General features: G+C 39.9%; 1 protein-coding gene across 1 annotated transcript in view; it reads left to right on the top strand.

Annotated features, from left to right (window-relative positions):
- Positions 1 to 26,925, top strand: part of fam172a (family with sequence similarity 172 member A) — a 115,364-nt gene that overhangs the window by 64,631 nt on the left and 23,808 nt on the right. The window contains exons 9-10 of the mRNA XM_020917606.2: positions 11,518 to 11,634; positions 16,558 to 16,642. Of these exons, the coding sequence (XP_020773265.1) occupies positions 11,518 to 11,634; positions 16,558 to 16,642 (202 nt within the window). The remainder of the gene's footprint in view (positions 1 to 11,517; positions 11,635 to 16,557; positions 16,643 to 26,925) is intronic.

Here is a 26,925-nt window from a genome sequence, read left to right as displayed (position 1 = left end):
GACTGATCTAATTCCTCAACACAGACTTATTTTAGACCCTTTTTATTCAAATAAATGTAGTTTAAAGTGCTATTAGTTTAATCACTGACAACGCCAAAGCAGAAATGTTAATCCAATGCCAATGCTAAGATCTTGAATAGCTGCTTTAAATCCATTAGTGGTCCATCATTCAGTCACATGTGTTCTTGTGCTTGCTTTTCCCAACCATAGTGTTTTCCTCCCATTCACCTGCTGTGTCTGGGTGTGTCAAGCGGCTACGACCTAGGTCACCTTCACCAGCGCAAGAATACAAGCGTCTGACGCGAGGTTTGAATGTGCTAAAGATGACATCTTGACAGCTCAAATGAATCCGCTTGTCACATGTCATTTTTTTTCTCCCTCCCGTCCTCCCCCCTTGTTAATTCTTTCATAAGAATGCATACAATATCCGAAAGGAATCTTAAGGACATACAGGGTTGCAAATTGTCACGTAGGCATCACTCCGATTCAGTCATGTTTGCATTTTCTGTCATTTTCTTTCCCTGTCATCAAGATTGTGAATAGTTTGGAAGTGAATGTAGGAGGGGAGAGTTTTGAAAGGGAGGGAACAGCTATGTGGTTTATGGTGCAAAAGTCAGCAGCCCTCTGACTCAAAGGTTTAAGTTCAGCCCTCCTATTTTTTTTCTTTTTCAGTCTTTTTTCCATCCAACTCTAGCCAGACGTCACTCATCTCTCCACATCTTTCATGTTCTTTGTATACTGTCTTGCCTACTCCAAACCACCACTATCAGGGTCAGAGTAGTATTCTTTAGCTTTACCGGGTGGTTTTTGAGTGAATGCATCACCTGTAGCTTTAGAGACATGCCGTTCTTGCACTATATTTTACTTAGTTTTCGCCCAAGAATAGTATATGGCTAAAACACCCTTCCTCACTTTGAGCTTTGAATACTCCTTATGGGCTATTCACTTGATCTATAAGTAACTCTATAGCCTCCAATACGGGCCGTTTTTCATGTGTACATTTGAGTTTTGTACCAGCAGTAAAACCTATTTAATTTTTGAAGCCTGGAAAGCTGACAGTGAAAAGAGATGAACTGTTTTATGTGCCATTTTAAGGCTTTATGTGCTGTGAAATACGATGGGGGGTTATGGTAAGAGCAAAAGGGAAGGTATACGAGTGAGCTAGGCAGAAAGAAATGGAAAGATTGCTGGTAGTGGATTCTTTGATGTGTTAGCTATCTTTGAATGAGCAGTGGGCCTTGATACACTATAGGGTAGACATTGTAGATGGATGTTGTATCTGTAAGTTAATTTAACAAATCAATGTGATTTTGAAACCTACATTGTTAATATATTCATATTCATTGTGAAGAAAATATATTCTGCCTTTTAAACCAGGATTAAATTACCTTGATATTTATTTTTATTTTTTATGAGTTGTGTGCAATATAATTGGCTTATGGACTTTTCACCCAAATCAGTAACACTAATGACAATAACTGTTTTGTCCTTTTTTAAAAACTAAACACTTTGTTGTATATGTTTCATGTAAATTTGTCTTGTTAATATTGTAAATATATCATTGTCAGTATTTTTATAAATAATTGCCTCCTTATCACTTGTAATTACACCATAAAATATCACATGGACGCTATACAATGAAATGATTTCATTTGATTGAAATGTATTAGCTAGTTTTACATATTCAAATCAAGCATGGCTAACTTGTCCCTTACCTTCTATGCATCATCAAAACAATGTCCATCACACACGCTGATGTCCCACTTAGATCAGCAGTAAACTTCTGTCCCCTCTCTTCCAGTCCTCTGCCTACTTCACTTCAAACACCACTTCTTCCTTATACTCATTACCATTACTCACCACCCGCTCTCTTGTCCAGCTTCGACTTGTGTGGCATTGTTTTTGGGGGCTCGTTGGTCGAATCTCTTTGATGAAAACACTAGGGGGCACTGCCTGTCCTTTGTTCCCCCATCTTTTTCCCTGCTCCACACTTGACTGTATGTGGTTTTTGTGCCCGCTGGAGTGGCCATGCACGGGTTGCCGTTTGTGCTGGCATTTTGTTAAAAGGCAGTCTTGATCCTGCGCTCCAGACAGACAGCGAGGTGGGTCTCTGGTGGTCAGTCGGGCCAGTCCTGTGCATCTCCATGACACCCCTCCCTTTGCCTCCCCCCCTGGAGTGTGTGCGCTGTAACCCACGGGTGCGGGTTAATGAAAAGGGTGCAGACCACAGAGAGGGGCGACAGGCATCTCCCAGACACCTCTGCTCACCTCTGGCCCGCAGAGACCCCCAGTATGTGACAGGTCCCCCCCTAAACGCCGCACTCTGTCCGTCCCAGGGGCCGCTAAGTGTCGTCTGGTTTGGTCGGCCGGTCAGAATGGCCTGCTCTAAGCACAAGTCAGCCCAGCATGGTACTGCACTTACACAACAGGGGAAGGGGACTGTGGTGATGTGGGGCTGTTTATTGATTATTCTGAGCACTGTTTTGTTAGCCCCGCTGGGTCAGTTTAGATATATAAGGTAATCAACAGCCCTCACTTGTCACCAGACACAGTAAATCAAGTATATAAATAATTGACAAAATCCTAAAATGAAGATGTACATACTTGCAAAGTTATGGGCAGAAATTATTATTAGAGTGCTTTTCTACTGAGCTATTTTAATCTCTTCATTTAATTTACAAATATTAAATATTGCTTTTTGCAAATAAATAAATAATGAACAAAATAAATAAACAAAATAAAATCAATATCCACACGTAATCCAAAAGAATCAGTTTTGTAATCACTTAAATATTTATTTGTTTCTAATGATACAAATAATGCATTGCAGTCAATCAATCAACTAAGTACTTATGTAATGTTTTGATGTATGAGGTTAACTGAATGGTACTTACTTTTGTGTCCTTCTCATTTTTGCAGTAATGTTTCTCATTTATTTAAATATTTTAATAAATATTGTGATAGGATGCGATTTATTGATTTAGATATCGCTATAATCAAATGAGTCAAATCATTAAAACACCTACTTTGTTCAACTTCAGTCAGAAAGTTTTTTCAACTTCACTCAAAAGTTTTGCTGGACTTTGCTGCAACTTCATGTGCTTTGTCTGCGTCAGTACAACTTAACTCATTCTATATCTATAAGTATCAAAACAACACAGTTAGCGGTCTCACTCCCGCCCCTCCATTCTGTTAATGAGTGTGATTGCTTTCGACAGAAATGGTGAATTATTGATTTGTTGTGGATTCTTTTTTTCTCTTTTTGTGGTAAGTAGACAGCTTATGATGGCTGTTTGATAGTGCTAATTGGCAGCTCCAGTCCATGTGGTGTGCGGCTGCTGCTGCTGGTGGGCTGTGGCTGGGGCGAAACTGAAGCGCAGCTATTGTTTCGATGTGTCAAACCCAAAGCAGAACAAAGAGGATGGGGAGAAGTGTGCACAACGCTCCCCATGAATGCATGAATATATAGTGCACCATAGACACACATATAGACGCACAAATATATGTCCACGGCAAGTTGGTATCCGGACACCCCAGATACACACACTGACACACTCGCTCAGAAAAACAGGCTGAAAATGACAAGATAATCACTGCATTCAAACTTACCTTCAGCTCCACATAAATGGCGCTCTCGAAGATAAACTAATAAATATACTGTGTTTTCTTTTCAAATGTTCTCCAGTGGAAGGGCCTAATTACCATGCGCTGACAAAGACCTGACAGAGGTGTAGCAGTTAAAAAGGTAATTTGACTACTAGTAGGAGTTTGGGTGGGGATAGGGGTCAGCATGGCCCCCTCTCCAAAAGCCCTGCACCTCTTTCAGCCTCGCACTATTCATGCTTTTATAGGACTTTTTTTTCTTGTGTGATTGACTGACAAGGTCTTTTGCCGAAATAGCATCTTCCAGTAATGAGAAATAATTGACTCTCCTAATCAAAAAAAAAAAAAAAAAAAAAAGGTTTATAGAATCCACAACTGTAATCTTCTGTGGCATTTCCAGCAGAATTGACAGTCCTCATCGCTTCAGGCACTATACCACTTTGATTTAATTGCTTTTTTATGCGCTTAATGCTATACTTTCTAGCCAGTGTGTGTATGTGCATTTTTGTATATTGTTGTGTGTTTGTGTACAGACAGGTTTTTCCTCAGCCTTCTCCCAGGCATTGGGTTTAATCAACAATATCACTTGAAAGACTCTTCAACGAGAGGAGTACTTTTAGTCAATTTTGCATTTAATTCATTAAGAATTACAATGTTTTCAAGGTGTGTTTGAAATGTCTGTGTTTGCCATAGTAAAAGATAATAATGTAATTCTTCAAGTATTATTTCATTTAACTAACAACTTTTAACTAATCTTATAGCCCAATATTTTGTACTTTTCAAATTTTTTATTGTTTTATTTTACACATTTTATTTATTTATTTGTTTGTTTGTTTGTTTATTTATTTATTAGAAGTGCTTTCAGTTTTTTTTTTAAATGGTCACAAGCCTTTCTGGAGTCCGTGCTACAATACAGTTAAAATCTGTTCAGTTAACAACAACTAAACAAATGAACAGGGTTTTGTCCTCATTTCATTTGAATTGTTTTAAGAGATTTAAAGAAAAAGTGTATTAATCTTTTTTTTTTTTTTTCTCCAGTAAATAAATAGCATCTTACATTTTTGCCTAATATTTTCACTCATGCATTTCCTTTTTTCATATCTCATTTTGTATTTTATCTCATTATTGCCTGAAGATTTACTATTATTTTATTCTTTGCCCACAAAGTTAGGAGCCTACAAAGAGTGTGAGTTTTTGCTATGTTGTGGTTACATTCATTGGGCCTGTCTTTTACTGCACCTTCCCTTTCCTCTTTTCCCAAACTTTTTCTGGGTGTTGCGTGTGCTGCTTCTCAGGCAAAGGTCAAGTGGTCCTGGAAGTTACCAGTGAACACTCAAACGATCACAATGTTTTGGCTTTCATTTAGCTTTCTTCCTCTTTTCACATTCACAGCTAAGGTGAAAAATACTCCACTGAGATATTTAGATTTTGTCATTAGCAGTCTACACCTTTTCAAAACACTTAAAATAACTGGGATTCATGTGTTGATTTGAGCTTCACAAAAGCAAATTACTAACTAAAGTAGTCCATTTCTACAGCACAACTTCATCTCTCAGAAGGTGATAAGTATTACAATTTCTAATTTAAGTAAGTCTCCTAACACCAAATTTAGAAGAATTTGGTGAAAATTCCACATCATAGCATGTTTAAATTTTCACACTGCACCCCAATTTAGAATTTTTGGCTGGGCTGCCAACTGTGATCTCTGTTAGTACAAGAAATGAGTGTTTATCAGCCCCCAAGGCAGTGTGTAGTCCCGGCGATGGACAGCAGTACCCGATGGATATTTAACACATTAGCTTTGGCAGAGCTGAGAGTGGTGTGAAAACACACTGATTTCCTAAGTGGCAATCATATCAGGCGCTCCGTCAGAGAGGCAGCAAAGAGCAAACATCTGTGTGTGCCGGGTCTGTGTGCCCACAAGATCATGTGCTCACTTTGTGCTCATCACACGGCTGTGCACTGATGCAAGTGTATATGTCAAAGGCTAACCTTCAAATCAATTGACTATTTTCTAATCATTTATTTTAATGGATGTATAACTAATTAACTGTGAGTTCTCTGTGTTAATATTTGGCTGCAAAGGCCTGTCCCCGCTCCCTCTGCCCACAGATTTGAGTGTGCCTGCTGCTCGTCCAGCCCGTCCCGTGGCCTCTGTGCGTCTTGTGCGTATGTCTTCTCTGCGTGTGCGTGGCTCTGTTTCTGTCTGAGGTTTGTGTGTGCTCAGCTCTCACTTCTCCATGTCAGGATCAGGCTGAGTTACGACACAAAGGTCTCAGCCTCTCCTCCTGCCTCCCTTGTTAGGCCCTCTTACTCCCCCCCTCCCTCTGTCTGTCCCCTTCTCCCAGTGCCTATCCATCCTCATATCCAGCCTAGAGTCACCCATCCGAAACTATGTTAAAACAGGGTATGCCCCAGCGTGCACTTAGAGGCTCTGCCTTTAACCTGTTCTCAAATACTTATGGCTATTATTATAGCTTATAAATCATTAAGAAAGTTTAATTATGAGGAAATTTCATGGTGGAAATGTGGAAGCTGACACATGGGAAGGCAAATTTAATGGGCCAGTAAGTCCCAGCACCACGAGGAAAAAAATATTGAGGTTAGGTTTCTATATTACAGCATTGCCGGAGGGTTGAGAGACAAGGAGAAAGACAAGAAACACTTTGAGAGCAAAAGAAAGGCGGAGAAAACAGAAGGGCTCAAAATAACGACGCCTAGACAGTCTCTGACAGGCAAAAGTAACTTTTCCATTTCAGCAGACTGCAGCTAGTTAATGTGGTCAGTTGATCTGGGAAAATCAAGACATTGCCCACTGTACCATGTGCTTTTTTTTTCACTCTTCTAATTAACACTAGAGTTTAATTAGTTGCAATGCTGCAAATTTACATTGCTAAAGGATGTGTCTAATTAGAAATTATCATTCTGAAAATGTCTGCTGCTGTCACTAAACAATACAGACTTCCTTTCAACTTATGGAGCTTTCTCTTTTTTGTTAAGTTAAAATCAAAACAATTATATATACTGTTCTGTTATCCCAATAAGCCAGGAATGCAACAATTGAATTAAATTAAAAAGTATTATATATAAAATATACATGGGACCTACTGGGTTATATGTCTTAATATTGCCACTTGTTGGTGTTACAAAATGATGTACCACACAGGAAATTACTGTATTAACTGTATACACAGTAAAACGAAACAAAACTATATACTATTCTTTATTGCACTCTGGTGCAGATGTTCAGAAATGTCCACTACAGAAAGCCCCTGTCTCCTGTGCCCTCCCTCCCTTCCTTGTTTTTCTGATGGGCACTGGCCGCTTCAGCTCGTGCAGCCGTCTGGTTTCCTGGCACGCCGCACTCCATCCTCTGCCTTTTGTTTCAGCAGTGGACTCCCATTCTCCACTTGTGCTGTGTCAGTAAATATTTATTGGCCTTCCTTTTCCTCTGTGCTTGCCCTGATAATTGTGTGTTTGCATGTTCTCCGACAGGTATACGCACACATGCACCCACTGCCGCTGCCCCGTGTCCGGTCCTGTCACTCATATAGTTTAACAATGCCCCTTTGAAATTTCACCCGCCGCGTCCACCCGCCACCTTCCTTTTGCTCCTGTCGTGCATGTGCATTCAAGGAAAGAGGAAAGAGAAGAGGAAGTCATTGCCGTTTTCACCCGATGCCTTGCACCCTCGCACTGACATGTGACCACACAAATTGAGAATGGAGTAGCCCATAGAGCAGTGGGTCTCAGACTGCGGTAATGGCGCAGCAGATATGATACAGTAGTACTCAGGATTTTTACTTTATTAAAATTACATTTATTTAGAGACATTTTACCCATTGTCATTTTATTCCTTGCCAAATCAGAATTGACCCCTAACAGTTTATTTCTAATGTAACAATGATCTACCTTCAACCAGTGCTGCTGATGGCCTACAAATCAAAGCACAAGAGAGGCACACTGTAGAAACTAGCAAAGTTGGAATCTTCTTGCTGTGAGACAGGAGTGCTATCTGCTTGTGCCTTCCTTAGTTCTTCTTTGATAATACTTAAAGTTAAAGACTGATTAGACTCCAAATGACACTAAAACATAGTTAATATACGTAGTTTAACAAATACTTAAGATTTGGGAAAAATAAATAAATAAATCATACCCTACTGTTTTACTTCCTGGTTGGCCATGAGCAGCAGATAACTGTAACTTTAACTGTTACCTACCAACCAAAATGTAAACAAGGGCCAAAGCTCGTCTAATACAGACAATAGTTATGTTTTGACCCATCAAATGTGTGACAGCACCTTTATGTAAATCTTCTTCACAACAGCCACTTACTATCCAACTGAAAACATGTAAATCTGTCAAATGTGCTTTAAAGACTTTTGCTGAAGTTGTCCATAAAGTCAAAACATGTGGCCTCACAAGTACTACACTTCTCTTGACACTGACTGCCACACATAGATAGCTACCAGGCCCTCCCCAAGGCATTGTACCCCACTGCCCGAGAGAGCTTCCTTCCTGTGGTTAAGACAGAGGAAGCCTGGGCCCAACATGCGACCTGGGACTGTGACTTCAAAGCCACAGGAAGCACTTGCATTGTCTTTTCCTGTGGAGGGTGTCGGAGCGTGTTGGAGCCAGCTGCCTGGTGTTTATACAGACCGCCATTGACAGGAATGAGTGTGTCTGTATGTGTGTTTGTGTATTGGAAATAATGGGTGGAATGGTCACACTATTTGTCAATATATTATGACCCGGGATCAGTTTCTTCTATGTGGATATTGGCAGCATTGGCCTGCAAAGGGATTCTCTCTTCTTTTTTTCAGATGCTAAATGACACCTGATATTTGTAATAACTAAATGGCTTATGCATACAACAGAGTGGACAATGAACCATAACTAAAACTAATCTAGGACTTTCTAGTCTGGGTTTGGAACTGCAGTTTTTTTTGTTGTTGTTGTTGTTGTTGTTGTGTTGTTTTTTTTTTTTCAATTTTTATTTAATTTTAGTTGCATTTTTTTTTGGCCAGTAGGTTGTATTGGATAAGACTGTATACTGTAAAACAGCCTGGCATGTGCTGCTGCTTGGACTCCAGTCTAGTCACTGCTCTGTGTAAGAGTTATTGGTTTGACCATTGTATGTCTGAAAGTCCATGCCCCTTATGATTCAAGAAGTCATTGCCACAGTTAACCTAAACTAAATGTGTTTATGTAGGTTTATTCTTGCCTGTGTGTTAATATTCTTAGCCTCTACATGTGCTCTCAATCTATGCAGTGTACATTCCTGTTCCAGTGCTGGCCTGCTGGGATATATGGGTTAGTGTCCCCATATGCACTTGTATCCATGTTTGTTTATTTGTGCTGTGTTGCCCTGGCTTTTCCTCCGCTGCTCCTCTCTTGCTCTCTGGCAGCGTCGGGACAGTTAATCAATCAAATATTTAAGCAGTGCTTCAGTGCTCAGTGGGTAGTCCTAGATTATCTGTGGCTGTTGGCAGTGTGCTCCGTAGCCACATCATAAGCCTGGTTTCTGACTGGCATCGTCACAGGGGGCCCTCTCTCTCTCTTCCTCTTTCAGTCTTCCCCTTGGCCTCTGCACAGTTTTTCCCACTTCCCACACCAACAGCATGCATTTTATTTCGTTTTTTTTTTTTTTTTCATGCAGTCATTCTCCCTGTATCTGTTGTCGTCCTATCTGTTGTTTGGCGTACACTCTCTCCATGTATAATTGTGGCTTTTCACACTGACTATCTGACAGTGAGCAAGGCCCCTTAAAGAGCGCTCATCTTTCTTTTCTGTCCATGTTTTTTCCCCATTTTCTCTGCATTCTTTCTAGGGACGGTGCTGCCCGTCTTCCCCATGGGGAACTCCATTGTGGATTACCATTCAGTTTTTGCCCAATTATCTAGTGGCATTCGCTGCCTTTGACACATAATTATCAAAGGCCTAAATAATTGTCTTTATTATTGCCGGTGTTTAGATGTTGCATCAGCGGAGCAGTCACGAGCAAAAAGAGCATCACAGGGAGAGGAGAGAAATGAAGTATTTATCTCAACCAGAGATTAGCTTAGCATGCTGTTAAATTATGTCTCGTCGCCTATTTCAAGTCCTGGTCCAGATAAATAAACATGATTAATATGCCCTCCTTTCTCAGTTCATAGAGACACAGTGCTCACACCTATATACAAACACACACCCATCACATATCCCACAGTGAACCAGTGGTGAAAATAAGATTATGCCCCACAAAAGGTGCAATTAGCGGTCTTTGTGGCAAGAAGCAGCTTCAAAGGCTAAACACTATTCTATACCAAGAGCCATGTGAAAGGTCAGTTACAATGTATTGTGCAAATGAAGGTGTTTTAGTGGTACTGTATGTATTGAAGTCGATATGGTCAAGAGCTAGAGAAGAGCTGTATTTAGAAATATTATGAACTAGGGTCAAAAGGAATGGTCATGATGGAGAGTGGGTTGTTTTTCAAATGTTATTTTTTTATCTTTTACACATTTGGCAAATCGATATTTCTTTTTTTTTTATCATGGGTTTAATTAAAATTAAAGCGCAGAGCTGAACTTAAAGTATTGTCTGCAGATCTCGAAGCATGTTTGCTACTAAATATGAAACTTGCATGACATTGACTGACATGTCCTGTTTTAAAAGGTTGACTTTGCTACTCCCATGGGCCCAATTCTGCCAAAGGAAGGTTACTTTAACTAGTCATAGATGTGCAGGAAGTAGAGTTGTGTGAGACTGTGTTTACTGTGTATTCACTACAGACTTTCGTTTTTGTGCGCTTATATGGTTATGACTCTACCAGTTACTATCTGCAGCATGGCTAAGAGGCACCAGTGGAACCTTTAAAACTAACACTATTAGCTGCTTGGCCATGTAACAGAGGTTCTACTTGAAGTCGCTGTGCTGGCCATGCAGTTAAAGATTTTTTTGAACTGACTTGGGTCTCCAGCCACCATAAATTATTGAAAGAAACAATAAAATAAATAAAATCTTTGCTATTACAAAATTAGACCAAGTATACACCGATATACCTATATATAATCAGTATCTCCAAGACTAAACCAAATTTCTACTGATAGCTAATTGCAATGCATACAACAACAAAGTACTTTGAGTAACGTACCAAACCAGCTTCCTTATGTCCTGAAGGTGAACACTTACAACTGTGCTACTTTTAAACATACATTCTTACATACTTCACAGTTTCACTTTCTCCCACATGATTTTTACTATCATCCAATTATAGAATCTTTGACACATTAACCTTTTCTTCTCCATGACCAATTGTCAACCTTCTATTTTATCAATTTATCAATTAATAGCCCTGTACCTCGTACCAACATCTATGACTATCCACACTTTCCCCAAGTGATTGTTCAGCCATTGTTGTAAATCCTGTTCCCTATTCTTTGCAGTTTTATCTTAAAGCTTAAAAGGAGTTGAAATGCTTGCTCCCAAGGCCTGGCTACAGTACTCTAGGGGTGAGACCAGCAGTGTGGGAAGTCTATTGTAGTGTGGTAACAAGTCCTTTGTGTGACATTTTCCTTGGCATTGACATTCAGAAGGGAATAAGAAGATTCACATTCACATGCGTCTGACATGTGAAGGGAGAGGGTATTAAGCAGGGGGACCAAGGTGTTTGAACGTGTGCAGGAAAGGACATTTGCACACAACGTGACAAGGGCATTCTTTCGTGGTACAGCTCTTTCATATTTCACTATAACATTACAGTATACAGCGGACTGAATCAGTATGGCTGGGTCAGGGTTAGAGTGTGTTACAATGGTATTATTAACAGAAACCCTTCCCAAACAGATAATGATTACTGACTTATAATGTAATTTTTTGATGGGTCATGTTCATAAAAAATAATTTGTTAACATACTGTCTTTTTCTTGTTATAGATGAACCAGAGAGAGGCAGAAGTGAAGAACAAAGTGTGTGCTGTGGCCCTGACTGACTCAGCTCATAACATCTGGTTACAAGAGACTACGAAAAGCACACAAGACTGGATGCAGCAGGTAAATAATGCTCAGATACTGCAAAACACTACTCATTCTTTTAATTGGGAAACAGATTAACATATCTTAACCTTAAAGTGCATCTTTAGAATAGGACAATGCATAATATAAACACATGTTAACTATTCATTTTAACAGTCTTTTGTCTTTTCTTTTACAAAACATACATGTCCTTCAATGTGGATGCAATGAGAATGGGTGTACTCTGTCTCAAACCTAAAGTACCAAGGCTACAGTCATCTCCAGCCCCTAATGGTTGAATGGTTTTACCTTCCTCTTCTGCTGTGGCAACAGCAAATGATCTTTTGTCTGGCACCAAATTGCATATTGATTTACCAAATGTTTTATATCAAAAGCCCTTCCTGATGCATACACACCCATATCCTGCTTTGTGTACTGATATAAAAGTACATGGTGAATTCCTGTGTTTTTATTGCCCCTAATGGAATTGAGGGGGTGATTGAATTAATACTGAGCTAATCTCTATCTTATTTATCCAGTTTGATACTAGACTTTTGAAACTCTATCTTGCCCCAGAAGTGGAAAACCGTTTTTATTCTCTTTTTTTCCTGGTGCATGTCAATGAATAACTTAGACAGTTAAAGAAGCGCTGTGTGTCTGTGGCTGGGCATGCATATATCTTAAGAGTGGCGTCATGTGTTGATGTGCTAGCGTTTAAGCGTGTGAGATCGGATGCACGCGCACATGTGCATTTGTGTTAGCTTCATTTTAGGACTTGCCCTTTCTGGTGTGACCTCTGCGCCATCCGCTGCACCTGGGCTCACTCAGTATGCACATACAGATGAGGACTAGCCCAGACTAGAGCAGCTTCAGAGCCAGGGATGCAAATGTCACATACACACATGCACACACTCTTTATTTGTATTACATCCTACTTTATATCCCTAGCCTTTTGTTTGTAATATTTCTGTCATCTCCCATTTTGCCGAGCTGTATTTCGTTTTTACTCTCAGGTGTCTTGCTTGTCTCTGGATGTCTGTGCATGTTATTTGACTGTGCATTCTAGGTTGTACTGGTTTCTTTCACCTTGTGCTGTTTTTAATTCAGGTTTTACATCTAATTATAAAAGATATGATATTCATTATGAAAATCTAGCACAATAAATCTATTATACAGGTCAATCAAGAAGAGAACTCTGTTGAGTCTGGAAAAAATATCATGTATAGATGGTTATTAGAGTGTACTTGCAACCTTGCCCCACCTTGAGCTATTTATCTCTAGAATTAAATAGCCTATTGTTTGTTCAAAAATCACATCTTATTGGATTTTCCAATCTTTGAATATGCCTCTTATTTATCTTGAAAAAAATATTGTTCATGTCACCTATAGAACTTGGTATCAACCACACATGGAATCTTTGGAATGCCCAGAGAGATGGTTTAGCCAAAATAATGTAAAACAAATAAAAGAAAGAAAGCAAAATGGCTTTAATACTCTACTGTATATATCAGAACACATTTGGATGTACACCGTGTTTAGTATTTAGCATCTTAAAATCTCCATTTGTTTAACATTAGGCTTGCTCAAATTTTATGATGTTTCATGATTCTGTAGGCGCAATATGGGTGAGTGCTGGTAACACCGTTTAATGTCTCGCTTTCTGTATATCCTTGAGAGACAGAGTAAAAAACACACCCATTCCACCTGCCAATCTCTTTTCTGAATATAAGATGCTTATATGAAGAAGGCTAACCCTGCAATCGAATGTAAAAGAACATACATACCCATTTGACTGCATGCATGAGAAACCAGTGTGCTTTGGTATTCCATTGCGCCATTCTGTACAGATAATTCTCTTACTTCAAAGTTCAGGAGGTCATACGATGGTGGGACAGACCAAGGAGGAGTGGATAGTAAAAGGCATTGGATAGGGTTCAGAGATCACTGCCTGCTGGGCCTTGTTATATAGGCCAAATAGGTCACAACAGGAGTGACCTGCTTCGTGCCCTAGAGAAATTATATAGCTAGACGTGGAGAGGATCGAGAGGGTATGGGTAAAGGCAAACAAGATAGATGCCACTATGACTGAGAATGGGAAGGAAATGGGCCAAATATAAAGTCTGAGGAACTATCAATTATTAAAATTCCCACGCGCTGCCAAGGTAGCATAAAGGGAAGGTGTGGAAGACATAAAGACAGGTAGCTTATGAATAGTGGGAATACAGATGGGAGGAGAAGAGATGAAGAGATGTTTCTGGAGGATAGATGAGTAGCATGGAGAAGGAGAAGTGAGTGAAAGAGAGAAATGCCAATGATGGTGTACAGCTGGCAGCCTGTCACAGTCTCCAAGGTGTCTCCTGTCACTGTGCTGGCCTGCTGTCACACTCTAGTGGCCTGCCTAGAGCTCACACACACACACACACACAGACACACATATACACACACACACATACATACATATACACACACACTGGGTACACTACAGTCATGAATAAACCATCCTAATCCATAGAGTTTATACAGCGACTGGAGGGAGCAGGGAGGGAGCCGGGCACACTCTGGGAAGAGCAAGGCAGGATACTTGGGACGAGTTTCTGAGGAGTTAAGTTGTGGGCTGTCATGTGTGTTATGGTTACATACACTTTGAATCACTGGACTCAGTTTGGTGGGTTTGTCAGGAAGAAAATGGAATAGATTTTACATTTGAATGAACTCACAGTTGTACTTTTGAGTTTTGGAGATTTTCACTTTGAGATGACTGTGGCATTGAAAAAAAAGTTAAGTTAGATCATTCAACACTAAGTATTTGTTAATACTAATTATTTGAGGTAAAAACCACACACCTGAGCGTGACTTTTCCTTTAAAGATCTTTTAAAGACAGTGTCTCCAACAGTAGATATTAGAAGTTCTTGGACCTTGACATCCTACTTTCAGTGGTACATTTGGCCACCATTACAGTGTCAGTGTGTGCATTTAGGTAACATAAGTGCAGCCATAACCTTAAAAGCATTCCCCCTAAAATAAGGGATAGTGGCTCTGCTATTATCCTCGTCATTACCTTTATCACCTATCTCTGCTATATTAAAGGTTGTTCTTTGGTGCAGGTGATGTGAGGTAGGCACTGCCATCTACATGCATCATAAGAGTCAAATGTGTTTACATGTTGGTTTCTCTTTCTCGCCTTACTTCAGAGGTGGCACTGATGGACAGACACAGGCTTGAAGTGACGATGCGGTCCATCAGAGGCAGCTCGATGCTATGTGCCATCCTTTTGTCTTGTCGCCCGCTCTAATCCCACTCAGCAGGCCCGCCCTTGTACCACTGCTGTTCTGCCTGTGGTCTCCCACAGCTCTGGGGCGGTGTATGCAGTGTGTGTGCACTGTGTTTGCGCGCGCGCGCGTGTGTGTATATGTGTTGTTGCCTTGACAAATCTATTCAAGCCACCACTGCCATCCCTCTATTGGTGGTTTTGAGGGAAGGTGAAGGGGGAGGGCCTTTTGAAAGACTCCTTCACATCTCTCCAGCCGCCCTGAGCCTGCTGCCTCAGAGTCAGGCTGACATCTTCCTCTAGACACACTGAATGAATTAAAGGAGAAACAATGAGAAACTTGATACAGCAGTCAATGAGCCCTATACTGCTCTGTGGTGCTACAGCACTGTACCCTAGAGACCTGTCTCAAAGAATAACATAAGGCATGGTAAAGGAAAACCATTTTCACAATTGACATCGTTCTCTGTTTCCAGCCCTCCTCCTCACTCTCTTTCCAACATAGTTCTTGGAAAAGATCTGGATAAGACCTGGATAATGTTCAGGAAAAAAAAAGTCCACTGAGCCATCTTTCTTCTTCTTTATCTGTAAGTTCTATGCCTGGATAAATTGAAAGTTGCATTGAGAATGTTTGATACACTTAAATCACTGTCCATTCAGAGGAGTTCATTATGCAGTGGCAATTGGATGAAGTAAAAAAAACGGAATAAAATGAAACACGTTGTGTAGACATTTGGTCTATACTTACATATTTTGGACATATCATCTCATTATCATGTTCTGTGGTAGGTAGTTAGGGTTACTGAGGGCAAAAAGTACAAAGGCATTATTTGGTGTTTTCATATCTGGAGGACTCACATCTTGCTGGAGGACCCCCTGCAACGCAATCATTGAGCCAAACACACATGCACCCATAAGCATGCGGCGCACTGTAATGGCTGTCAAGGGGCCAGGGAAAAGTAAACAAGGGCAGATAAGCAGTGATTCAGAAGGACGCCAGCTGCACATTCTAATCTCTTTACATTTTCTCTTTCTTCTATTGAACTTTTATCTTATCTGGGGAACGTCTTCTCCAAGCATGCCTCCTCAGCCCACCTCTCTCCTCCCTCTTCTCACTTGTTTTTGTTCTAGTCTTACCAAGCTTCAGAATACCAATGGCCAGTGCGCGGTCAAGGGAAAAAACACTCTTTGATATGTTGTTATAAGCCATTTGAGGCATAACAAACTAAAAAATGCATGTTTGTACCTTGTGTTAAGGTGCTCCTTATTTATACATATAGCAAGTCTTAGATACGACAGAAAATGAAGACAACAAAAAATGGATGAAGAGGTATTCCCTTTTTTTGACAGTGGAGTTGTCAACCGCAGAGGCTTGAGAGAACAAGGGGTGTTGCAGGAGGTTATGGGTCAGCAAGCTGGGCAGACACCCTCCCCCAGGGCGCCCACTCATCCACTGTGGTAGAAGGCCTCAGCTCTACACCGCAAACAAACGCCAAGCTGTCCAAGCAACATGTCACAGGGCTCTTAATTGCTCGTTTCTGTCGACCGCCCAAGATTCCATGCACAGTTTTTCACGTTCTACACTGTCTGTACTGTCTTCCAAATCATTTTTAGTTTAACTTTTTTGTAATTTAATTTACTGACTATAATATAAAATATCAATATTTAATGGTATTGTATTTTCTTTCGACAGAACTGCTGTAACTGGGTGTCAAGTCCAGAACCACTGGACACACCGTTGGATTCCATGTTGCCAGATTGCCCCAGAGTCTCTGCAGGTAACAACTGGGTGTTTTTTTTTTTTTTTTTACTAGTGTGGAGTTTATTTGGCAACAAACAATGCTCCATAATGACACACAAATACATGACCAATAATAACCACAAGAGTACATTATGATTACTGATATTACATAGGTCTAAATTTTGGTCGAATGGGCTAACTCTGTAATTATTGTATATAGATATAAAATATTAATCTTAGGAAATGACAAAGGTATAGAGAAGCTGCTCTTAATAGACGTACTTACATTTTGTTACTGTATGTGTTCTGTTTTTCTCATTTGCACTCCATCCTATGTTCCTGAATCCTCTCCTGTGGTGTTTGGCACTGTCCCTGTGCCCTCTCTGTAGTGCACTGGTCTCTGTGATGTCACTGCATCATGAGAATGTGTTCTTAATGTAGGATTAGGGATGAAAGCTGTAATCCTCAACATGAGCGTTGATAAAAGCCTATGATTGCAGTGTTGTTTTTAAAGAGAGACACATAGTATAGCCATGCACAGAGTGTTTGCATTCCCACTTATTTTTACTGTGTCGACATAAACTTTGATTGAACAAAATAAATCCTTTCTTTATCAGCAGCATTCTTTATAACCTCTCAGTAATCTCCTGGTGAATGTATAGGTCATCTGACACATGCTCTGCATTAGACTGAGCATCGCTATCTCCTCTTGGTCACTAAAACAGCGTGTTCCACACAGAGCTGTGTAGGTGGGTAGCCTTAAGATCGTCCAGTGAATCAGCTCCTTGAAATGTCACCCAGCCTTTATTTCTAAACCTATGTAGTATTTCGTGTTCAAATGTCATTTTTTTCTTGAAGTTTGATATATCTGGTGTAGCTCTAAAAGACAGTAACCTTTGAGCCAAGCTATTGGGGCTCGCTTCTGAAACTGTGGGTATGCCTATCATTGTTCCGACACTGACCTGCCTGACACAGTGTCCATCTGTATGTTTGAACTATTGACTTGTGCTCTATTGACTTTTACTATTTGAACCAAGCTGAAAAGATGTGAGTTTGTGGCATGTTAACAGAGCTGCCAACTCAGCTTGTCTCTGGTCTTTTGGTGGCAGCCTCAGATGTCAAAGGTTGACGCGGTCATCTTTGTGTCCTTGGCAGCCTAGCAGGTTCACAGGCAGCACCATTGTGGTGTGGGGCACAGCAGAGCGGCACTGAGCATAGAGGTGAGGAGGTGGAGGAAAGGTTGAGGGGAAGGCTGTCAGGACATCATGGCCAGAAGCTTCAATCAAATCACACACAGCTCCCAACAGCCTCCTCTTCTTCTTCAGACATAGCTGATGTTGTCACGGTAGCTATTGCTATGGTAGTGCTGTGTGCACACAGGCCGAGTATTTTTCTCTGCTTTACAAAAGAAGGCAGGCCTCATAATCCTATTGCCATTTTGACATATGCCGATACATCCCATTTAGATCTTGCATACAGGCATTCCATGTAGTCTAACCTGGCAACTGTGTAACTGTGTAGGAAAGTACACTTGTTGTGGTAGACCTATAGTTGTGCTGTTATTGGTATATTTATTGTGTTTTTTATGCTAGGACACGAAGTGAAACTCTTATAGCTGCATGACAAAAGTAAATAAAAGGGCTCTGCCATTGGAATCCTATGTCAGATTTTTTATTTTTATTTTTATTTTAACTGGCTCAAATTTTTCTTTTATTCAAATTTTTGGTCTAAATTTGTTTCTCTATGTCTGGCTAAACTGTCTGGCCTTTTGAGCAACATGAGTTACCAGGATTAAGTATGCAGATAGTGTGGAATACATCTGACTTTGCAACCTTTTTTGTGTCTATACATGTGTTAAATTAGCCCTGAAGCTAAGATGAGATGATGGGTGGGCGTTCTGTATGGTCCTTCCAAGATTTGTTTGCAATAAATACTATTTACTATTTATTAACAAATATGGAGGGTGAGACTTAGTTTGAATTTGATACTTTGCATTCTACTTGACTTGTTTTGTAATAAAGAAAAATGACTGACCAGTGGAGATGCTTTTTAGATGAAGTACAGGACATTATAGGCACACGCATGCGCACAGACTTGGTCTTAGGTGATTACTCATTGTCCAAGCTGATTATTAATTACAATGGGAGAGCCCTCTGAAGGTAAACACTGATTAATGACTAACAAAAGTAAGTTAATGTCTTACCTGTGGTTTAATTACCCACCCTGCTCTGGTACAAGCAACCCAACACAAGGTTGTAATTATCTCTAATGGATTGTTGAAAAAGACTTCTCAATATAAACACTACTACTGCTTTGTGCAATATTTTGATTTGCCTTTTTACAGTGAGCCTCGTGCAATTACACTGGAGACTATTGTTCATTGTTCTTCTACCTTTTATTAAAATAGCAGAGATTTGGCTAAAAGTGATGCAATCTTTAAATAGCACAGAGAAATAATTTGTGCGCAAGGACTTGAGAGGTCACGCCGCCTTTCTTCCTTACCCAAGGCTCATCCTTCCGTGGCTGAAGGTTATTAATATATCAAGAAAGCACATTAGCATTGTGGTGATCTTCTACTATAGGTCTGACCACAGATTCTCAAACTATTCACACAACATGCACTCTGAGAAAATATTTGCCTTGACACGAAATTGTAATGGAAAAATTACTATCCCTAATTGTTGACAAAATTAAAACCAAGTCAACCACTCTATGAACTAGGACCATCCCAAGCAATCAAGACAACAAATTCTGCACTTAAAGAGTCTGTACCAGTTTCTTTGCTTTTTTTAAGGCAAAAATGAGACCTTTGTGTGCCATCTAATTTTAAAACATTTTAAAACTCATATAATAAACTCATCACCGTGAGCAATCCGGATGGAAGATGGTAGGAGGAAGACGATGTTTGGACCACTGCAAGCTATTTAATACGAACCGGTTCAGTTTTTCACAGAATATTAAAAATTGTATCAAATAACTATGTAATAACTAAGTAAGAGTAACTACATATTAAAGCTCTAACACTCTAAGCTTGCATAAATACTAGAGATGCCAGTTTCCCAGTTTAAAAACCACTGAACTGGAGCGAAACCATTACCTCAGTGATCTATGCACCGTTGACCGTGAGACATCTCTATCTGTCGGCACCCATTCACCACAGACCAGCCCTCTCATTCAAGTTCACTCTGAGAGGAAACTGCACTCAAACTAACCTCACCCTATTCCAACCACTATTTATTCAGCTTGGGTTTGTGGATGTCCACCAGCCTGTTGGAAGATGACATAAAAACCAAGTCTGTGTGTATGCATTGGTGTTTTTACATATGTGTTCTAGTGTTTTGATAGACTAAATAAATACTGTCACAGGAAATGGACCGGAAAACTGTGGTAAACCAGACTATAACACATCTGACCTAGGCTCGCTGCCCCAGTAACATTTGTGGGAGAGCAATTCATTATAAAGGAAAGTAATTGGGTTGATTTTGGTTAAGTTTCAGCAGAATAGTTCATGTTAATTTCACTTTTACAAACTAACAGTCTACATAGCATACCACACTAGATACATAATTCCATACAGTTGTAGCTTTAATTGTTGTTATGTGAGTTATGTGCGATTTAGGTGTAATTTAATTCCCTAATAAAGATCATAGCTACAATTAGAACTATGTAACGGAAAAAAAATGTCAGATCTGATTTTGGGGGCTTTGGGGTCTCATTGTTACACTCCACGCTGATGAGACTACTTGTTCCATGTCTGTTTTCATGGATAGGTACAGTAGGGCTGGTCCATGTAATGTCCTGTGATGACCTGATCTATTCCTCCCTCTCTATGTGAATGAAAGGCTTGACCACTTTGATGCTGTTCTGTGCTGCACTTGTAGGGGACCGTCCTTGTTTATTGATTCGTTGTGGTTCTTGGCTTGTATCTTCTCCCAGATTAGAACGATAAGTCAACAAAGTCAATAGACATGTGTCTGCTCTAGCTGAAGACAAAGCTTTCACTATTAGCAACTGACAAAATGAACATGATCAACATCAACCACACCATTTACAGCTCTGTCAAACTTGTTCATTATCCACTCTTTGATGTGACAGAGAGTTTAGGGCATTTTTAGAAAGCCTATTGAGTAGAATGGTTCAGTTACAGAAGAGAGAAATATCACAGTGTATTTGGTCAGCCCACAAAAGAAGATGTTTAATCTCAACATGATTTTGTGTGTGACATGTGCGTCTGTGAAAGGAGTTGACAAGGTGTGACGTGCTTATAATCACATCTCCCATAGAGTCACCGTGAATTATCTGTGAGGCTATTGTGATTATGTTAACTAGAGGTCTGCCCATTAAGCCCTGTCTGTGATCTGCAGTTCAACCCTCGACTGGTAAACTCTGCACAAGAGTTTTTTAGTTTTTTCAGTCATTTTCTCAATTTTTACTTTCTGAAAAAAAAAAAAAAACCTTTACTGTAGGCTGGTAAAAGGGAAGGTGGAGAGAAAAAAGGGAAAGCGTCTGCATGCATAAATGAAAGTTCAACAAGGTTCAATGAAACACTTATACAATTTGCTGCAATATAGTAGGCTTTTATAATCTTATTATCATCTTAGTACCAGATTTGCCCATGAGGGCTGTTCAGTATTCACTCTTATTAGCTCCACAGATTTGTCCATTTGTCCTTCCACTACCCGCCACGCAACCAATCACAAGAACGCAATCTGTAATAAATACCCCCCGCCTTCCTGTTTGACTTCTTTTCTTCTTTCTATGCAGCCATGCTTCGCCAGTGGCAAAACACAGCATTTCACTCCACACTCCTTTAATAACTCCATATATTTTTCTCCTCCTGCAAAAGTAATTTACCTTTAATCACATTTGGAATTACAGTATATGATATTTCAGAAATATGTTTATGCCCAAAGATGGACCCTGTGCTACTAATATGTGCAGTGTTTATGATTGTTCTTTCTTTGTTTGCTGTTTTATCATAAACTATATGTTTCTATGTTTTTGTTTTTTTTGTCAAAAATATTTCTCTTAAGACATTTGTTTGTTTGTTTCTAGTTTCTGTTGTGTTGACAGATATTTCTTTAGTCAGATCATGTTTTAACCAGCTTTGGTGCTCTGGTGTCGATTCTTGCCTTACTCTGTGTTGCCAGGGTCAGATGGGGGAGCTAACGCACAAGCTAACGTACAGGCTACAGTAGTGCGGTGGACCACGGGCTTGCTGTTGAATTCCCAAGCCTCTTAGCTGCTGTAGGTTGTGTCCATCCCTGGTCACTCAGAGGGCATCCCCAGATTAGTGCTTCATGGACATGGATCTCATTTGCCCATATGGCCTCTTCTCATTGAGTTGATATAGGCTCTAATCCGCCCAGCCTTTACCCCTGACCTCGGCATGTGGCAAACTACTTAGAGAAAGCAACATACTAACGGCTTGTAACACGTTCTGATGCTGACAACAGTGACAATATCAAACTGAGAAAACAGAGAAAATTCACACAATTATTACACAGAGTAAATAAATAAAATACATCAAAGGTTAAATTGTCAGCTGCAGGATATTATTAACACATTCTGGGTCCTTGCTACCATGGATTAGAAATAGATATAATCCAACTAACCACACCACACAGCGCCACAGCAGAATCCTACCTCTGAAAATCTCAAATAAGTTGTTTTTACAAAATACCACAAAACATAGCCAACCAGCAGCACCCTTAAGATGATTTAAATATAACATTGGTTCGTGTATTGCATAAAACTCAATGCCAGTTTTTGTAGTTCTCTTGGGTATTTAAAAATGCTATAATGAATAATGACAATAGTAATTCCAAATGTTGTGAAATATTGTTTTAAAACAGCCATGAAATACATGAGCGACCTTGGATCCTTGCTCCACTCTCACAGATAAAAATAAATAATAAATAATGAAAAAATAAATGAACCTTTCCTCACGGTACACAAATAACTGGTCAAACCAATGTGTGTTTATGGTATTAGAGAAATGTGGCAATTAGAAGGAGTTTTTTCCCCCTTCTCTCACAGCGATAGCACAGAGGAATAAAGGGAGTAGTAAACACAGCTGCTTTATGGGAAGGGAAGCAGCAATTATAAAGTGCTTAGGGAGTTGTTGTGCATATTGTACCTGGGAGTAATGAGATGGACTGCACAGATCCTTCACTGATGCTATGGCTGTTAATCCTCAGCACTGCCGTCTTACTTCACTTGTTTATCCACTAATGTTTAGCCACCTTGGCATGTCACTGCTCCAGGACAGCACCCAACCACCTTTGATCTCTGGGTTAGCTGACTCGAATTGACTGGCACAAAGTTCATGTTATTTACCAAAATAGAAAATAGACAGCCAATATTTGCATTTTGAGTGTAACAGTTATAGACCTTAAACTTCTGGCATCAGACAGTATTTGTTTAGTTTGAGCCAAAACATCTGCATAAAGGAATGAAGTTTTATTTGAAGTTTTTAGTTTGAAGAGGACCTTGTAAGGAATACGACTGCACCACTCTTTAAATGTTTGTAATGAAACAGGCCTTTGCTATCAATCAATCATTGCTATGAAACTTTTTTTTTTTAACATAATACAAAATATTGGTCTCAAAATATTGTCCAATCAGATCAGTTATTGGTATCGGCATCAGCTATGAACATCTCCATATAATATAATATATAATGTATGTCAGTGCTATCCAAACAATATTTTATGCATTTGGTTTTGTTAAGATGAAAAGTGACAATGCATTAAGTAATAGAAGTGAATATTTAGTCGTAACCTCTAGCTGTTGTATTCATAACATGCAGTCCTTTCCCTTTGACCCTCTTTTGTAATGTTATGATATTTGAAGATGTACATACACCTCCAGCGTGCAAGAGTTGGCTCCCATGAAGAAGAATGTTGTGTGCTTGGCTGTTATCATGTTGACCTAGAGACACACTGGTTATCACCTCTGTTAGCCTCTCAGGGCTAAACTACAGAGCCAATGGAAAAACAGCACTTCAGCTCTACAGCCTCTGAGCTTGTATGCTGGTCAGCTGGTATGTCCGCCTCCTATCTAATCAACAAAGGACAGGCCGCTTGTGCAGGCACACACACGCACACACACACTGCATCCATGATCACAGATTCAGGCATGTTCCCAGATTGTACTACACATCTACACACACTGATACACACCAATTTGTCCACTCACTGTTGATAATGACTGACAAGCCTGCAATGTTTTGAGGCCACCCGGAATTTCCCAGAACTGACAGCATTTGAAGCAAGTAGTTTACTCATACGGCCAGGCCAGACATGAACCTTGGACAGTGGCTGGTGGTGGTTTGGTGCAGAATATAGTGCACTATTTTTGTCCTTAGAAAAGGAGGTATTATCTTAAAGCTTCATATGTAAAGAGGAGAGGTCAGTGCCAGTTGCAAATCCATCTTTGACTCCATTTTAATCCCCTTTTGTTTGGATTATGAAATGCTTTCTTCTTTTCGGCTGCATGCCTGCTGACCTTCAGAAAATACTCCCTTGGTCCCAACATTGCCCCGTGAACAACATGTGGTCAGATAACAAAACCTTAAACAAAAGAAAAGAGTGCCTTCCAAAGAGGGAAAGGTGGGGTCCAGTACATTATGTAGAAAACACTTCAGAAGCACTAAGAGAGGTTGGCACCAGCCAATCGAGCTCTGTCTAGAAGAGCTGAGGGGAAGTGAATTGCATTTGGCACAAGGCTGCTATCAGGCAGTAATTAGTATAGCTAACATCCCTCATAAGGAGTCAAGTCTAGGTCAGGGTAAAAAACTTCAAGGGTCTTAGCAGGAAAGGGTTGGAGGCCAAGCCATGCCCCCCCATGCCTGAATATAAGCTCATGCCGTGCCTGTTCAGATTTGCTGAAATCTGTATTGACCTTTGACCTTGAAGTGTCATAGTCAGTCACATGTCAGACTGGCTCCTGAGGGTTGCTGTGAATGTGCTGCTCCTATTAGATCATCTGGAATACTCAAGGCCGTCACCACTTAGGTATACTACAGGATGTGTACTTACACATCTGCATGCACTACTGCGGCACCTTGACTCAACTCAAGTGGGTTTCTTTATCATAAAACATTACTAAAGGTTTCATTTTGAAATGCGTTTTTAGTTTTTCTATATGTTCACAGTGTTAAATCTGTTTTTCTTTTAACTTGTTTTCTTCTGTCATCATATTTCAGTGCTCTGTTCTTGAGAGAGTTTTTAATCCTCTCCTGCATCTGTAATCTTTTACATTTAAATTAGTGGACAAAGTACATGGTAATCCTTGATTTATCCTGATTGTAAACTAAAGTATTTTATTTGATTTCATATGGGAATGTGTTGTTTGAAAAATCATCGGAGATCAAGGGTTTTACTCAAAGGGCTGATTACTGTTGACACACGGTACATGTGCTTCTGACCTTGTGATAAAATGTTGATTTAAGACTGACCTGTAACCTTGACTCAGCATGGGCTAACAGCTCACAAGTTTACTCTACAACACAATAAATAACTGTACTATAAACATTTTGGTACATCTCTTTCCTCTTTTTAGTATTTTTTTTATGAAAGCTCAATGCCTTTGTCCACAGACGACACCACCATTAAATCTGTATACTGTATGTCTGACCCCGATCATTAAAACCTGCCCTGCTCCAGTAGTAAACCCTTGATCGTAGCCCACCCATGCCCCCAAGCCCTGCCCCATTCACGTCTCTTCTTGGAAATGATATTATGGTGTTTGGATCATCCGCCTCGTCTTCCTCTGTACTGTAATCCTATTTGCTCTGTCATGTGTTGGTGTGCGCAGATGGTCTGTGTGTATGCGTGCTGAGGTACTGTGGTGTCCATATCTCTTTGCTGCTACAACGTTTTCATTGGAATTATAGCCCCAGTTTTAGCCCAGTTTTGTCCTGGGTTGATTACCTATCTAGTCCTGCTTTAGTTAGACTCAACAAAAGTTTACTCAGACAATACTAAAAACTTAATGTCAATGTCACGTATATGTTTTTCATGTACATGTAAATCTGCTTGTTATGGTAAAATTCCACTGTGAAGATGTGGGGTTTTGAACAGGAAGTCAATAGACCTATGATGACAATGTTCTATATGTATTTAATTGTTTAACATATTAAATACTCCCAAAAATTATATTATGACTTATTTAACATTTTCTCCAAGCTCCTTTGGGGTTTTAAAAAATGGTTCCTGGAAAGCCAAATATTTTTTGTGAAAAGATACAGAATCCATGTCCTCAGGCTTGCTCTAATAGAAATGTTACGGTCTATGTCTAAATGAGTGCAAAGTGTGGAGGAAAGGCTGGAATAGGATTGGGCCCGAGGCTAGAGTCTGAAGTTCCCACCCATTCGGAGCAAAGACTGACAGAGCCCAGCAGGGAAACACTTGGCAAGGCTCCAGTAGTTGGCGTCGCGGCGTCCATGTTTAGTTCCAGCTGAGTGGCCACAGTAGGCACGGCCACACTGCCTTCACTCTGACCTCCTGACTGCGGACCACTGCTCGCCTGTTCCACCAGCCTTTTTCATTTATTCTTTTCTTCTCTGGCTCTTTGTTGTCCTGTAATGACTTTATAACAGCCTGATTGAGATATATGGCTGGATTGGACAGAACTCTGATATTTTATTACTTTTGTGGTTATTAAAAAATAGATAAACTAAGTGCATATGATGAGTGGAGGCCTGTGGTAATCATAGTCTTACACAAAATTCCATCCACAATGCTGATAAAATCTGCACAGTTTAAACATTCATTTTGCAAAATAAAGGTGTTAACCTATATTTATGAAATAGTATTTATTAGGCTTTAGGAATTGATTGTTTGTTTGTTTATTTATTGGTTGGTTGGTTGAAAATAATAATTATTATAATACATTCACAAGACTACCAATCTGTGGCATCAACTCTTCTGAACAGCACCATCATTCCCTATTTATATTAGGTGAAGTGTTTTGCCTAAGGACACAACAACAACACAAATGAATCTGAGCAGAAATTGACCCTCCAACCTCTGGGTTGGTAGACAAGTGCTCTAACCCCTGAGCCAAATATTGCAAAACATTATTTTGTTAGATGTAATGAATAGTGCCTGTATTGATTTTCATAGGAAATGTTTGTATGATAAAGGAATAATTTAAAAAGAAAAATGGAAAAGAAGTGAAGGTGAGGGGTTTAAAGGAGGTTAGGTCACGCAGGAAGAGAGCAGAGGTGTTTGTGCAGATTTTGTCAGACGGCAGAAGCATTATCAAGATTGGGTATTGATGAGATGGAGAGCAGCGAGTGAGCCACAGAGGCTT

The sequence above is a fragment of the Boleophthalmus pectinirostris genome, unplaced genomic scaffold (assembly GCF_026225935.1).
Source record: "Boleophthalmus pectinirostris isolate CB_2022bp ecotype Guang Dong unplaced genomic scaffold, ASM2622593v1 HiC_scaffold_4, whole genome shotgun sequence".
NCBI classification, from domain to species: domain Eukaryota; kingdom Metazoa; phylum Chordata; class Actinopteri; order Gobiiformes; family Gobiidae; genus Boleophthalmus; species Boleophthalmus pectinirostris.
This window is presented reverse-complemented; position numbering and strand designations above follow the sequence as displayed.